This window comes from Rhamphochromis sp. 'chilingali' (assembly GCF_963969265.1).
Source record: "Rhamphochromis sp. 'chilingali' genome assembly, chromosome: 15".
Classification (NCBI taxonomy): domain Eukaryota; kingdom Metazoa; phylum Chordata; class Actinopteri; order Cichliformes; family Cichlidae; genus Rhamphochromis; species Rhamphochromis sp. 'chilingali'.
This window is the reverse complement of record NC_137942.1, coordinates 2,613,802-2,627,289: the sequence shown is the minus strand read 5'-3', so window position 1 is coordinate 2,627,289 and position 13,488 is coordinate 2,613,802. Positions and strand designations below refer to the sequence as shown.

The window sequence follows — 13,488 nt, the reverse complement described above, 5'->3', positions numbered from 1 at the left end:
AGTATTTGATTCAGTCATGTTTAAGTAGTTCAGCAGATCATAGTATGAACAGTCTGAAGTCTGACTGGTGGAAAACCCTGCTGGCAAAAAAACACAAAATCGTAACTTACAGGCAAAATGTAAGACATCAGAAACTCATCCAACTAAAGTTCAGAAAAATAATTAAAATGTTCAAATCAATGTCAAATTTAAAAACTCACCAATTAAAGAAAGAAAAGTTAGAGTCCTCAGAGCAGTCATGGCTGTCTGCCTTCAGTCCCAGTAAACGCTTTTAAACTGCACAGCTGCTTACATAGAACAGAGTCATACAATAGTGTGAAGGAGAAATTAATATATGTAAAAAATGAACTGTCAAGTATACTAAAATCCTTCTATTTGTTCCTGTGTGCTATTGAAAGGGAAATAATACTAATCACCTCTGCATTCATGTCATTGGCTGGCAGCTGAGTCAAAAAGTCAACATGTAAGTATTAAACCAGGAGAGAGTAGACAGGTTTTCAGTGAGCAAACTCTTCGCAGTGCCCGTAAATATTTAATGATAATTCAGTTTTACTTTGAAAAGTGACGCTCTAAGTCACTGATTATGAATTTATATTTTCAGGTATAATACAGAATGTAATTACCAGAGGTTTTATGCAATTATGTGTGAAATCTTCAGAAAGTTTAAGCACTGTTCAGAATGTAAAATTCAGCTATTCTTTAATTAACTCAGTTACTTGCAAAATACTTCAAAGACAACAGATCAAATACTGAAAGTGAGAAATAAAATGTTTGAACAATGGTAAAATATTCTTAATTTTGGCTGTGTATGGTTCGACAGTAGATTATACATTTAACACAGTTCAAGAGTTTAAAAAACATTTATAACCGTTGATAAATTATAGCCATTTTTATGTATGACTACAACCTGTTTAAAATTCAATCCATGATCTACTTGGTGAGCCTGAGGATTAATCCATGTACAGTGGAATTACGAAGACCCCATTTAACAAAAAATTCAAGTTACGAAGGCACTTAACAGCAATATTTCTGCCCATGATACGGCAAAATGCCCGTGTAACGAAATAGATAAAATAGAAAATTTTTAAAAATTAAATTAAATTCCATAATGTTATATACATGTACACGTATGTATGTATGCTTTCTTCAACCTCCGCCACCTCCTCCTCCGCCAAGAACTTCGTCTTCAGCCAGCTCAAAAGGCGATGGAAAAAGGTGCTTCGACTTACGAAAATTTTGACTTACCAAAGACCTTCTGGAACGAATAATTTCGTAAGTCGGGGTTCCACTGTAATTTATTAATCGTGATTGATGTTATGCCTGCAGTTGCCAGAAGGGGGAGCTCTGGCCTCCCTCCCAATAAAGCGGCGGAAAGAGAAGCATTGTGTCTGAGCATCGTTCTTCGTTTGTCTCCTTTTAGGTTTAAAATAAGGTTGGGCGATATGTAATTAAAGTTATAGTAAATTTTCCAACCGACAATCGTCAGTCCAATAAATGACGATAGGCGGTATATTTGTGCAGGTGACTTTTTGATGGGCGGAGCCATGTAACCCTGCACATTTAGAATTTATACGTTTTGTTTGGAGGGAATATTTTAACTTCGTTTCTTGTTTGTTTCGGTCTATCTATCTATCTATCTATCTATCTATCTATCTATCTATCTATCTATCTATCTATCTATCTATCTATCTATCTATCTATCTATCTATCTATCTATCTATCTATCTATCTACTTTTTGGATTATTCATTCATTTATTTATTTATTTGACATGTACCAAATCGCACAAAAGACTTAACATTGAGTCTGAGATTTTTTTTAACATTTGACGGAAGAGACATTTTGATTTTTAACTTAGTTTTTGTTTAATTTTGTGTTTGTTGTTTGGTTGAGTGTGTAAGACAGATAAACTCTGTAACGGCCTGTAAACATGGTTATAGTGGAAAAAAGAAGCCAGTTTTTCTTTGTTTCCATACCCACCATTATAGGTCTTTTTTTATTAAAATAAAATGGTTTTGTTTTTTCTGAACATAGCCTACTGTTCGAGTAAATGAATCGCTGCATTTGGGCGCACCATGAGGGTGCATTTGCTTGCAGCTGGAAGAAGACACCGTTAAAAGAGCGCAATTATTTTTTCCGTTGGCTGGTTCTCTTAGTTTCAGACAAAATGATTAGGAAACTTATTCATAGAAAAATAAATAAATAACTCTTGTAAAAACAATCGGTAAAAGGCTAAGCCTATTGTCAATAGTCAATATAGTCATCCAAATGCCCAACCTTAGTATTAAATGAGCATTTCTGCTTTTGAACTGTAGAAATATATATGTTGAGATGTGCTGACTGCATTTGCAAATGTACCAATAGGATACTAGAATGTTTAGATGATTTACGTTTCCCTGTAATGTTAGGACACTGTTAAGCTTAGCGCTCTGTTGCTGGCTAGCATGGAGCACCATCCTGCCAGAGTGTGTATAAGACATACAGTATCATGTGCATTTTGATAAATGCCTATTAATATTTTTATATGAATGCTTTGTTTATTTTCAGTACTTTTAACTTTAACGATCTATTATGCTTATTGATTTATTAACCATTTTTGTAAATTCTCTGTGATTTTACATCAACTGTGACAGCTGAGTTACAGTTCTTACCAGTTGCTCCACTTTGTTATAATACAACTTTCTATCAACTACTCTCTGAGCTGTGATGAAGCAGCGTAAGTTGGAAACAGAGAGTAAAATTCTACATCTTGAAACATGGCAACACCAATGAGCACAACTTTTACTTTGAAGGCAAATATTCTGTTTCCAGTTTGCATCAGCCTTTTTTTTTTTTTTTTTTAAAGTTCTGCTGAAGCACAGCAAATAGTTACCAATCATTTGCAGCATGTCAGCGTCTTCATTGGAAACTACAGGCAATCTCTTCATTCTGCTAGCCACCAAAACAATCACATGAATGGTTGGATAAGTTGTAACCATGCAAACTACATGCAACTTGATTGTATCAAGTAACGATCACAAACATCCAAGAAACCCTTACCAACTTGTTTGGGAATAGCAACCACTGGTCGCAAGATAGTTGCCAACTTGTCTCTAGACTTATGTGACTGAAGTTGAAAATAGAACAGTTTTGAGTTACTGGATACTTTTATTATACAGCAAGAAAAAAATACAACGACCTTATTCATCCCACAAGTTGGGAAATTCATGTGTTACAGCAACCAAAACATTAATTAACCCAAGACAAAAAGCTTGAACAATATATAATAGGTCAAATAAATAGAATCTCACCAAACGTCCGCAAGGTAAGAATTACACAGAAGAGTCATTACTGCTCCTGCATTCCTGTTGCGGAGGCCCATCCTCTAAGCTGTTGACCCTGGTCAGGAGTCTTCAACTGGACATAACCTGACACATGTTGAGATTTTTTTGATTCTGCTCACAGGTAGCTGACGAATGTGTCTTCAGAGAAACCATTCCTCAGAGGATTTTGGTCCATATTGACATACAGTTGCACATCTATGATATGAGTCTCCCATTCCTATACATGCCAAAGGTGCTCTATTGGACTGAAAGTGACTGTTGAAAATATTTGAGTACACCAAATTCATTTCCATCTCCAAAAAACCCAAATTGAGACTGTTTGAGGTTTGTGACAAAACGTGTTTTCCTGCTGAGTGTAGCCATCAGAGGTTAAGAGGCCCGTTTGGACCATTCTCTGTAAACCCTGGAGATAGATGAGACTCAGACAATACCCTTTGGCAACAAGAAACCTGAATTCTTCTAGTTTTGTATTTTATAATTAGTCTTTGTTCTTATTTTGTTTTCACTTTCTTTTCAATGACCTTCCAGAGTGGGTTTCCTCAAGTTTTGAAAAAGACGTGCAGTAGTTATTAACATGTTTCATCCTGCACTGCATGCATTTACTAACATTGCGTAGGTGATGTTTCACAACTAAAACATCTTTAAGTTACTTGAAGACGTTTCACCTCTCATCCAAGAAGCTTCTTCAGTTCTGAATCTTTGCAAGCTCCTTTGACTACGATGACCTGGATGACTGAGAACCTTCACAGACAACTAAAACATCTATTTTCATGCACTGATGGATTATACACACAACACAAAATCTACTCAAATTTCAATCAGATCATTTGTGGAATCCACTTTAAATATCCCAACACCACAAAAATTGTGGAAGCAATCAAATATAAAACAAAGAACACACGATCTATGATTGCAGCCAGTCTCCTGTAGCTTTCTTGCTTTCCATTGACTTCGTCCTGTCTTCCAGTTTTGTCTTGAACTGCCTTCACTTCATCAAGGATTAACTTCAGAAGGTCACAGTCACTGGGTAGGTCACTTCTTTTCGGTTTCCCCTCACCCTTTTTTAAAGTTTCAGCAGAATCTGTGCAGGAAATAAAGACAATAGCCAATATAATAATCAGTTACTATAATACTATTAATATGAATATGATGCTTGTCAATTATTCCCAGTTGATTATTCCATGTCAGGGGAAAAAGCTTCGGATTGTCAACAAATTTCTACGCACATGGCCAGCGCCAGACAGCAGATGAACAAAAAGTGGTTCATAGAGACCAAACTTAAAGTCAAATCATGGGGACTAATGGTCTGTAATTTCATTTCCATATCTCAAAAAAGAGGTTACCTTCCATGGGTTCCAGCTGAACATCAGTCTTGGCATTTTCACAGTTTTCAGCCTTCTTATAAAAACAACTAAAACCTTCAAAGTCCATTAAAAACATCACCAGCATGGTCTCCAGGACACTTACAGCCACCATTGTAAAGATGACCATGCAATAAATGGCTAGAAGTGAGATGCAGAGAGATTATGTGTCAGTGCTATTTTACAAAAGTCTGCCACAAAGAAAGATAAGAAATAAGATGATCTTTATTGTCACTGTTGCACAAACAATGAAAAATAGTTTAGCAGATCTTTGGTTTAGCAGCACAGATAGAGCAACAATATAAATTTGTGGAAAAAATATATATACAACATAGTGCAAGTAAAATGTCTTATCTGAATCCTCACATATGATTGGCATGTCTTTTTCAGTGGACGGCAATATGTCCGCAAGAAGCAGCAGTAAGACAGAGATGGACAGAAGTATTGTCACTTTGAAGCTCAGCTTTTCCACTTTGGACTCACTAATGAAGAATGAAGCCAAATCCATGATCAGGAAATAGAAGAGGGGTATGATGAAATCTATCACATAAAGCATGGGCTTCCTCAACATCGACACCTGTAAAAACAGAGTCATTAGAGACAAAGAGATATGGGCATCTGTGAAAGAGCTATTACTGAAATGTCATCCCAGATATTGTCTTACTCTGAAAGAAACGTAGCTTTTATTTTCAATGGTTTGGTTAGTTGAGTATATGTCGATGTGTTTGAGTTCCCACTGTCCCCTTGTAAGCATGACTGTATCAGAGACTTGAGTAAGGAATCTTTCGTCGCTGATCGTTCCAAATGTTATAGAGTCCACTATGAAGACAATAACAAATGACTCCAAATCATTTGCTCTGACAAAAAAGAGCAAGTGAACCAATTATTACAGTTAATCTGGTGTATTTTACCATCAGAGTTCAGAGATGAAAATGAGATGTAACACGTTTGCAAATCAAAGGGGAACGCGAAGAGATTTAAACGGCACGCAAAGGTCAGCCGCTGCTGAAAGTCTGCCTTCACTGAACCGTTGGAATACACAGTGACCAGTGGACTCATCCGCATGCTCCCATCATCAGAAACACTGCAGAGAGAAGAGGAAACGCATCAGTCATCTGCCAGTAAAGTAATTAAGGGGTTGGTTATTCATCATCAAAGCTTGCCTACAGCTGGCTGTTTCAGTTTCTTTACTTTAACCTTAAAAAAATCCCTGCAGCCTGACAGCTCAGAGGAAGTGCAGCAATCTCCTTTCATTTCAGACTAATACTTGCTGTATCGCAGTTCACAACAACAAACTCTCATTCTGTACAATGAATTTGTATTATTTTACATGAACATTCAATTCAGTTAAATTCAATTTTATTCATGTAGCGCCAAATCACAAAAACAGTTGCCTCAAGCTTCTTTGTTTGGGAAGGATAAACTCCCTTTTAACAGGCCTGTGGTACTTAGCCAACTAATAGAGATAGGTTGATAATGTTTAAGATTGAAGCATTAATTAATGGCAGGACTTCTTTGAGTAGTCTTGTAGCAATGAGGTCTAAAAGACACGTTGATGGTTTGGAGGAAGCATTTACTGAAGATCAATTGGAGAAAATGAATATCAGTGGTACTGAAAGTAGCCATACGCATCGTTGCGTCTGTGAATTGGTAATGAGTAATCTTTTTTCTAATGGTTCAAATTTTGCTTGTCATTACTAGTTAATGTTAAAGGAATGGTTTTTGTCAGCCTGGTTAAAGTGCTAAAGAGATACCTAGGGTTCTTCTTATTTTCTTCAATCAGTGATGAATAGTAAGATGTTCTAGCTTTTTTTTAGACAAGCAAACAGGCTAAATGATGATCTAAATTAGGGGGACGCCATTTCCTCTCCAGTTTACGAGTTATTTGCTTCAAGGTCTACAGGCTGCTGAAAGCTCGGAATGTTGCCTTCAGAGATGGAGACGAGGCAAGCCTGAGGACAGCTAGGGCCAACCTTTCCCGTGGCATCAGAGAGGCTAAGAGACAGTACTCCAGGAAAATATCTCATCACTTCAAAGACAGCAGAGACTCACGGAGCCTGTGGCGGGGCATTCAGACCATCACAGATTACAAGCCCCCACCACAGACCTGTGATAGCACTATCCCCCTGCTGAACGAGCTGAACACTTTCTTTGCTCGCTTTGAAGTCCAAAACAGCACCACTGCACAGAAGACCCCACCCCCTCCTGGTGACCAGGTGATGACTCTGTCACCGGACAGCGTGAGGAGATCCCTCAGCAGGATCAATGCACGTAAAGCTCCGGGTCCTGACAACATTCCTGGTCGTGTACTGAGAGACTGTGCAGTGGAACTCACTGATGTCTTCACAGACATCTTCAACATATCACTCATCCAGGCTGTCGTCCCCACATGTTTTAAAGCCACCACAATCATTCCGGTTCCAAAAAAGTCATCTCCCTCCTACCGTCCTGTTGCACTTACTCCCATCCTGATGAAGTGCTTCGAACGACTAGTCATGCAACACATCAAGACTGTCCTGCCCCCCTCCCTGGATCCCTTCCAGTTTGCGTATCGGCCCAACCGCTCAACCGATGATGCCATCTCCACTGCACTCCACTCGGCACTCACACACCTGGACAAAAAAGACTCATATGTTCGAATGCTGTTCATAGATTTCAGTTCAGCATTCAACACTATAATCCCCCAACAGCTCACTCAAAAACTGGTCCAGCTGGGGCTCAACACCTCACTGTGCAACTGGCTGTTGGATTTCCTCACCGGAAGACCTCAAGCAGTACGGGTCGGCAGTAATACATCCAGAACCATCATTTTAAACACGGGGGCCCCGCAGGGATGTGTGCTGAGCCCCCTCCTCTTCACTCTGCTGACCCATGACTGCACTCCATCATATAGCTCCAACCTCTTCATCAAGTTTGCGGATGACACAACGGTGGTGGGTCTCATTAGCAACAGGGATGAGACCGACTACAGAAGTGAGGTGAGACGCCTGGCCACGTGGTGTGCTGACAACAATCTCTCTCTGAATGTGGAGAAGACGAAGGAGATTGTTGTGGACTTCAGGAGAATGCACACCCAACATGCTCCTCTGACCATTGACGGAGCGTCTGTGGAGAGAGTGAGCAGCACCAAGTTCTTGGGTGTGCACATCACAGAGGATCTCTCCTGGACGTACAACACCACAGCACTGGCCAAGAAATCACAGCAGCGTCTCTTCTTTCTCCGCAAACTAAGAAGAGCAGGAGCACCAGCCCCCATCATGTACACTTTCTACAGAGGCACCATCGAGAGCATCCTGTCGAGCTGCATCACTGTGTGGTTTGGAGCCTGCAATGCGTCCTGTCATAGAACCCTCCAACGCATAGTGAGAGCTGCAGAGAGGATCATTGGTGTCTCTCTCCCCTCCCTCCAGGACATTTACAGCACCCGTCTCACTAAAAAAGCCCTTTGCATAGCGGCTGATCCCACGCACCCAATGCAAAGCTTCTTCAAGCTGCTGCCGTCGGGGAGGAGACTGCGGAGTCTCCAGGCCAGGACCAGCAGGCTGAAGGACAGCTTCATCCATCAGGCTGTCAGGAAGCTTAACTCCCTCCCGATTCTGCCCCCTCTCCCCTCTCTCCTCCACGGTCTCACTGAACTCTGTCACACACACACAAACACACACACACACTCTCTGACTCACTCACTGGCCTGCACCAGTTACCAGTCACTTTGTGGAGCATTGGACTGCCATTACCTCATAAGACTTTGTTGTTACACTTTCTCTTACCGTACATTACTAAATCTCCATTTGCACTATTTGCCTATTTGCACTACTCTGCCTGGTTTACACTCAATGTCACTTACCCATTATATTGTATATTGTATAGCTTTCTTGTTATATGTAAAATTGTATTTATTTAAATTTTTACTTTTTAATTATTTTACTTGCATTTTTAATCACTTTTATATTTAAATATATTTAAATGTTCATTTGCTATTTATCTAGGGATTGAGAGTAACGCAATTTCTATTCTCTGTATGTCCTGTACATGTGGCAGAATCGACAAATAAAGTTGACTTTGACTTTGACTTTGACGGTGCACATATGAGAGTTACCAGAGAGTCACGTACTTCAGATTTTCAGATTTTCAGAAGAGTTACAGTATCTAGAGCTGTACGCAGTGAAGAAGTGTGACGTCTTCCAGAGAATCGATTATACGCCAGAAAAATGTGAGTTCCATTCTTCTTCTGTCACCTTTCTTGGGTAGATTCTGGAAGGGGGACAGATAAAGACCGATCCAGCGCAGATTCAAGCTGTGAGCGAATCGCCCACTCCCACGTCACAAAAACACCTTCAATGATTCCTGGGCTTTGCCAATTTCTGATGACTTTTTATTCAGAATTACAGCCAGGTAACCACACCCCTCACTCACCTAGCCTCCACCAAGTTCCATTTGTCTGGTCCCCTGAAGTCGAAGCAGCCTTTGTTAGACTGAAACAACTGTTCACTTCTGCACATATTTTGTTCCACCCTAACACCACAGAACTATTCACCGTAGAAGCAGATGCCTCCAATTCTGGAGTCGGGGCCATACTCTTGTAACGTTCAAGGCCCCAAGTTAAACTGCAGCCCTGTAGCACCTTCTTGCATCATCACATCTCATGCCAAGCAGAATTATGATGTAGGTGACTGGGAACTGTTAGCAATTAAGCTAGCTCTAGAAGAATGCCGTCACCTGCTAGAAGGAGATGGGCAACTGTTTACCATTTGGACTGATCACAAAAACGTAACTTAACTAAGAACTGCTAAAAGACTTCACACCCACCAAGCTTGTTGGTCTCTGTTTTTGGGTACTTTAATTTCTCAATTTGATTTCATCCAGGTTCCAGGAATTTCAAGCCTGACGCCTTGTTGCTACAGTTCACCTCCAACGCTGATGAACCTGAGCCTGCAAATATGTTACCTGCCACCTGCTAGGTGGGCGCCATCACCTGGGACACTGACAACACCAAAGTTCTTCTGTCACCCCACAGTAAGTAGGACTATCTCTTTACTTCTGGAAGTAAACTCTAGAAAACGATGTCAAGGATTATGTAGCTGTCTGTTCCACTTGTGCACAAAGCAATAATAGCACCAAATTACCATCAGATTTACTCCAACCGCTAATCACCCCTCACAGATCCTGGTCACACATAGTACTAGACCTTGTCACTGGCCTACCCATCTTCTCCGGGAAAACCGTAATCCTAATATGTTCTCCGAGTCAGCCCATTTCATTGCTTTAGATAAACTTCGTTCTGCCTCCAACACAGCCAAGCTCCTAAAGGTCCTCGGTTCACTTCACAGGTTTGGAAAACCTTCTGCTCTGTACTGGGAGCCAGGGTCAGCCTCAGCCTCGGGTACCACCCTAAACCCAATGAGCAAATCAAAAGGCCCAACCAGGAGCTGGAGTCGGCCCTCTGCTGAGTCACAGCGAGAAACCCTGCTACCTGGTCTTTGCAACTTCCTTGTATACAGTACGCTCCTAATTAGCTTACCTTGTCTGCAACTGGTCGCTACCTTTTGAAGCCTCCCTAGGTTACCAACCACCCGTTCCAGGAACCCAAGACTGATCTCGCCGTTCCATCCGTCAAACACCACCTACATCTCTGTCGGTGCATACAGACCCAGATTTAGGAGGTGCTACTCAATAAGCACAAATAACCTTGTTAAAATCTTATTGCTGCTTCTGTGTGTGTCTCCATTCACTGGCTTCTGGGCCCTATTGACAAAACCAGTGTTTTTGCACCAACAAACTGATTCACAATGAGATGAAAACTTGCCATATCTCGCCATGGTGTGAAAATATAAAAATTAAGGAAACTGAAGAAATCGAGAACAAAATTGAACAGTAACTGAAAATCATGTTCTCAGGCAAAAGGAAAATAATCCAGCAGATGGATGCATTTGGACCATCATCTAATCCAGCTAAACCAGTTCACTTCAGCCTCAGTGGTGAGTGCTTGTTTCCCTGAGTGCTTGCTTCCTAAAGAACGGTTGTTTAGGAAGGGAAATTGGGAGGAAAGGCTGAAGTGTGGCAAATTACTCAAGAACTAGACTGAAAATCAGCAGCAACAGGTCTAATGCACTAAATCTATATTGGACATTTTTGGTTAATTTCTTTATCGAGGAGGTCAGTGAGTACAACACTGCCATCTGCAAAACACGATGGAGGCTCTGTCATGTTTGGGGCTGCATTTCAGCCAGTGGTGTTGGAGATCTTAAAATTGATGGAATTATAGAAACAGAAAAGCACTGTTAGATTTTTAAACGCTGTGCAGTACCGTGTGAAAAGCGTCTGGCAACAGCTTAGTTTTTCAGCATGACAACGATCTCAAACACACTCCCAATTCAGTAAAAGCATACCTGGATAGAAAGACACAATTAAACTCTACCAACCATTGACTGGCCTCCTCAGAGCTTGGACCTCAACATTATTGAAGCAGTGTGGGATTCTCTTAAAAGAGAACAGGACAAAAGAAAGAAACATCCAAGGAAGAGCTGTAAGTGTCCTTCAAGAAGCCTGGAGAACTACTCCTGAAGACTATTTAAAGAAATTACAATAAAGATCAGTCATATCAAATAGTGTCTTCCAAGCTTGTTAGAATGATGTGAACTCCGTATAATCTTGTATACTACATTTCCGTGTATGTTTGCACGTTACTGTCATGGTCCTGAGTCTGTGACCCAGTGTTTTGTGTTGTTTATTATTAATAGTCTTTGCTTTTGTGCTATTTAGAGTTCTTAGTCTCTTGGTTTCTCTGTCTTCCATGTTTGCTCTGTTTTACTTTGACAGTCTGCGTCCTATGTTTATGTTTCTAGTTTTGCTTCCCTTGTCTCGTCCTGCCTAATCACTCCCAGCTGTGCTCTCCTCCTGTGCCTCATTCCCCTCGTTATCCCTCAGTGTGTTCTTTTTGAGTTTACTTTTTGTCTCTGCAAGTTTGCATTTGGGTCCTCTCCTGCCTGCACACAGCCAGTTTGTGACAGTTTAAATCACTGCACCCATTTCCCTAGCAAAATATGGCTCAAGACTTTTGCATAGTCCTGTACCCTTTTATATAAAATCCCTGCAAACAAAATCTACATTTCTGCAATGAGCTATACTTACTCTTCAACAATGATTACATCAGGGAACCACAACATTGATGTCATAATGGACAGCTTTTCTATCCCACAAAACTCTGAAGGGTTCCAAGTCAGGAATTCATTTGTCCAACTCTGGAAAGAATGAAAAGCTGAGTTTTAAAAAGTGCCAGAAAAAATATGAATAATAGAAATAATGAATAAATCACGAGCCTACAGAGCTGGTGTTTATGTAACTGCTGACTGAACAATGCTGACAAATGGACCAAAGTGATCATCTTGGTTTTTGAATGTGCCACACCAGGTTCTTACCATGTGGACCCTGATTTCATTTGTGAAAGTTTGAGACTTCTCATTCTGGAAACAGTAAACAGCAAAGAGATAAGTTATCGAGGGAATTTCCAAGGAACTGTGTTGTTCTCTCAAAAGGATCAGTATTTATTAATCCACATAGTCAGGGGTGTATTTCTTTATCCTCTAAGGTTCTGATGCTCTAAAACAATAATGCATCCAAAAAATGTTGTGCTGTGTAAAAGGTGAACCAAAATTATTTGCAAATCATCACAAGTGTGGTTGAAGATCAGACACATCCTAAGGTATAATGTTTGAAATGCTTTTCTGCTTTTGTTCAGTCCATGCAAGAAGGACGATAAGGATGCTTACCGATTCTAAAATGCCCAACAAAAACAAGTCCACCTGAACAAAGGTGCTTCTGGTCCAGTTTTTCACTGGCCGCATGGTTTCCAGAGCAACATTTGATGAGGTCAGGTTCAAGTAGTCCAGTAGATTATAGTATGAGCACTCTGAAGTCAGACTGCAGGAAAACCCTGCTGGGAAGATGAAACATGTAGACAAGAAAAACAAGTGGCCTGAAACTTCAGATCCTCCACAACTACAGAGAGAACGTCTCTTTAACAAATCAAAGTCTAATGTAAAAACTCACCAATTACAGAGATAAAAGCCAGAGTCTGTAGAGCAGCCATGGCCTTTTGCTCTCACCTCAGTCTGGGTAAACCCTTTTAAACTGTAGAGTCTTACACAAAACAAAGCAATACAAAATTGTGCATGAGACCTTTGCATTGTCTATTATAAACAAACTCCTATTTGTCCCTCTGTGTGATTGAACATGATACCAATCACCTGTACATTACTATTGTTGAGCTACAAATGAAGCACAAAGTCAACATAAGAAGATCTCATTATCACATCAAGTCTAAATGGAAAGGTTTCCCACTTCCACTTGACGTAACAGTGAATGATCCCACAAAGTATTTGGCCTCTAGTCAAATAGAAGCTTCACATGTGGCTATAAATCACTGTAATTAAAAATGCTGAAATGCGCACAAGAGGATTTTCAACGGTCGGGAAATTCAGGAGCCAATTCTGACCCTCCCATTTGAAAAGTCACAGCGGAAACTAAGACTCATCGGGCCAGGCAGCATATTTCCAATCTTCTGTTGTTCAGTTTTAAACAGCTGAGTGGTTATTTGAGTTGCTGTTTCCTTGCTATCAGCTTGAAGCAGTCCATCCATTCCCCCCTCACTTGTGACATCAATAAGATACCTTTTCCCAGAGAACTGATGCTCACTGGACATTTTCTCTTGTTTGGAACATTCTCCTCCTGACTATATCCACATGGCTAAATGCACTGAGTGGCTGCCATGTGATAGGTTAAGTTAATGATTGTATTCACGAGCTGTTA

At 40.5% G+C, this 13,488-nt stretch overlaps 1 protein-coding gene across 1 annotated transcript; it reads right to left on the bottom strand.

Annotated features, from left to right (window-relative positions):
* Positions 1–3,277: 3,277 nt before the first annotated feature.
* Positions 3,278–12,772, bottom strand: LOC308412239 (5-hydroxytryptamine receptor 3A). The gene is made up of 9 exons (XM_080906433.1): positions 12,730–12,772; positions 12,450–12,616; positions 12,099–12,143; positions 11,812–11,921; positions 5,595–5,767; positions 5,348–5,502; positions 5,050–5,260; positions 4,666–4,824; positions 3,278–4,403 (listed from the first exon to the last, which is right to left on the bottom strand). Exons 1-9 carry the CDS (start codon positions 12,767–12,769, stop codon positions 4,141–4,143), a joined length of 1,323 nt encoding a protein of 440 aa, XP_080762559.1. The 5' UTR covers positions 12,770–12,772; the 3' UTR covers positions 3,278–4,140.
* Positions 12,773–13,488: the final 716 nt, after the last annotated feature.

What these genes read in the sequence shown, in the direction of transcription:
- LOC308412239 (XM_080906433.1), bottom strand. Translation starts at nt 12,769, where the DNA reads ATGGCTGCTCTACAGACTCTGGCTTTTATCTCTGTAATTG. An exon ending in ATGAAATCAGGGTCCACATG is followed by an intron (nt 11,922 to 12,098) that starts GTAAGAACCTGG and finishes CATTCTTTCCAG; the next exon opens with AGTTGGACAAATGAATTCCT. An exon ending in AAAGCTACGTTTCTTTCAGA is followed by an intron (nt 5,261 to 5,347) that starts GTAAGACAATAT and finishes CTGTTTTTACAG; the next exon opens with GTGTCGATGTTGAGGAAGCC.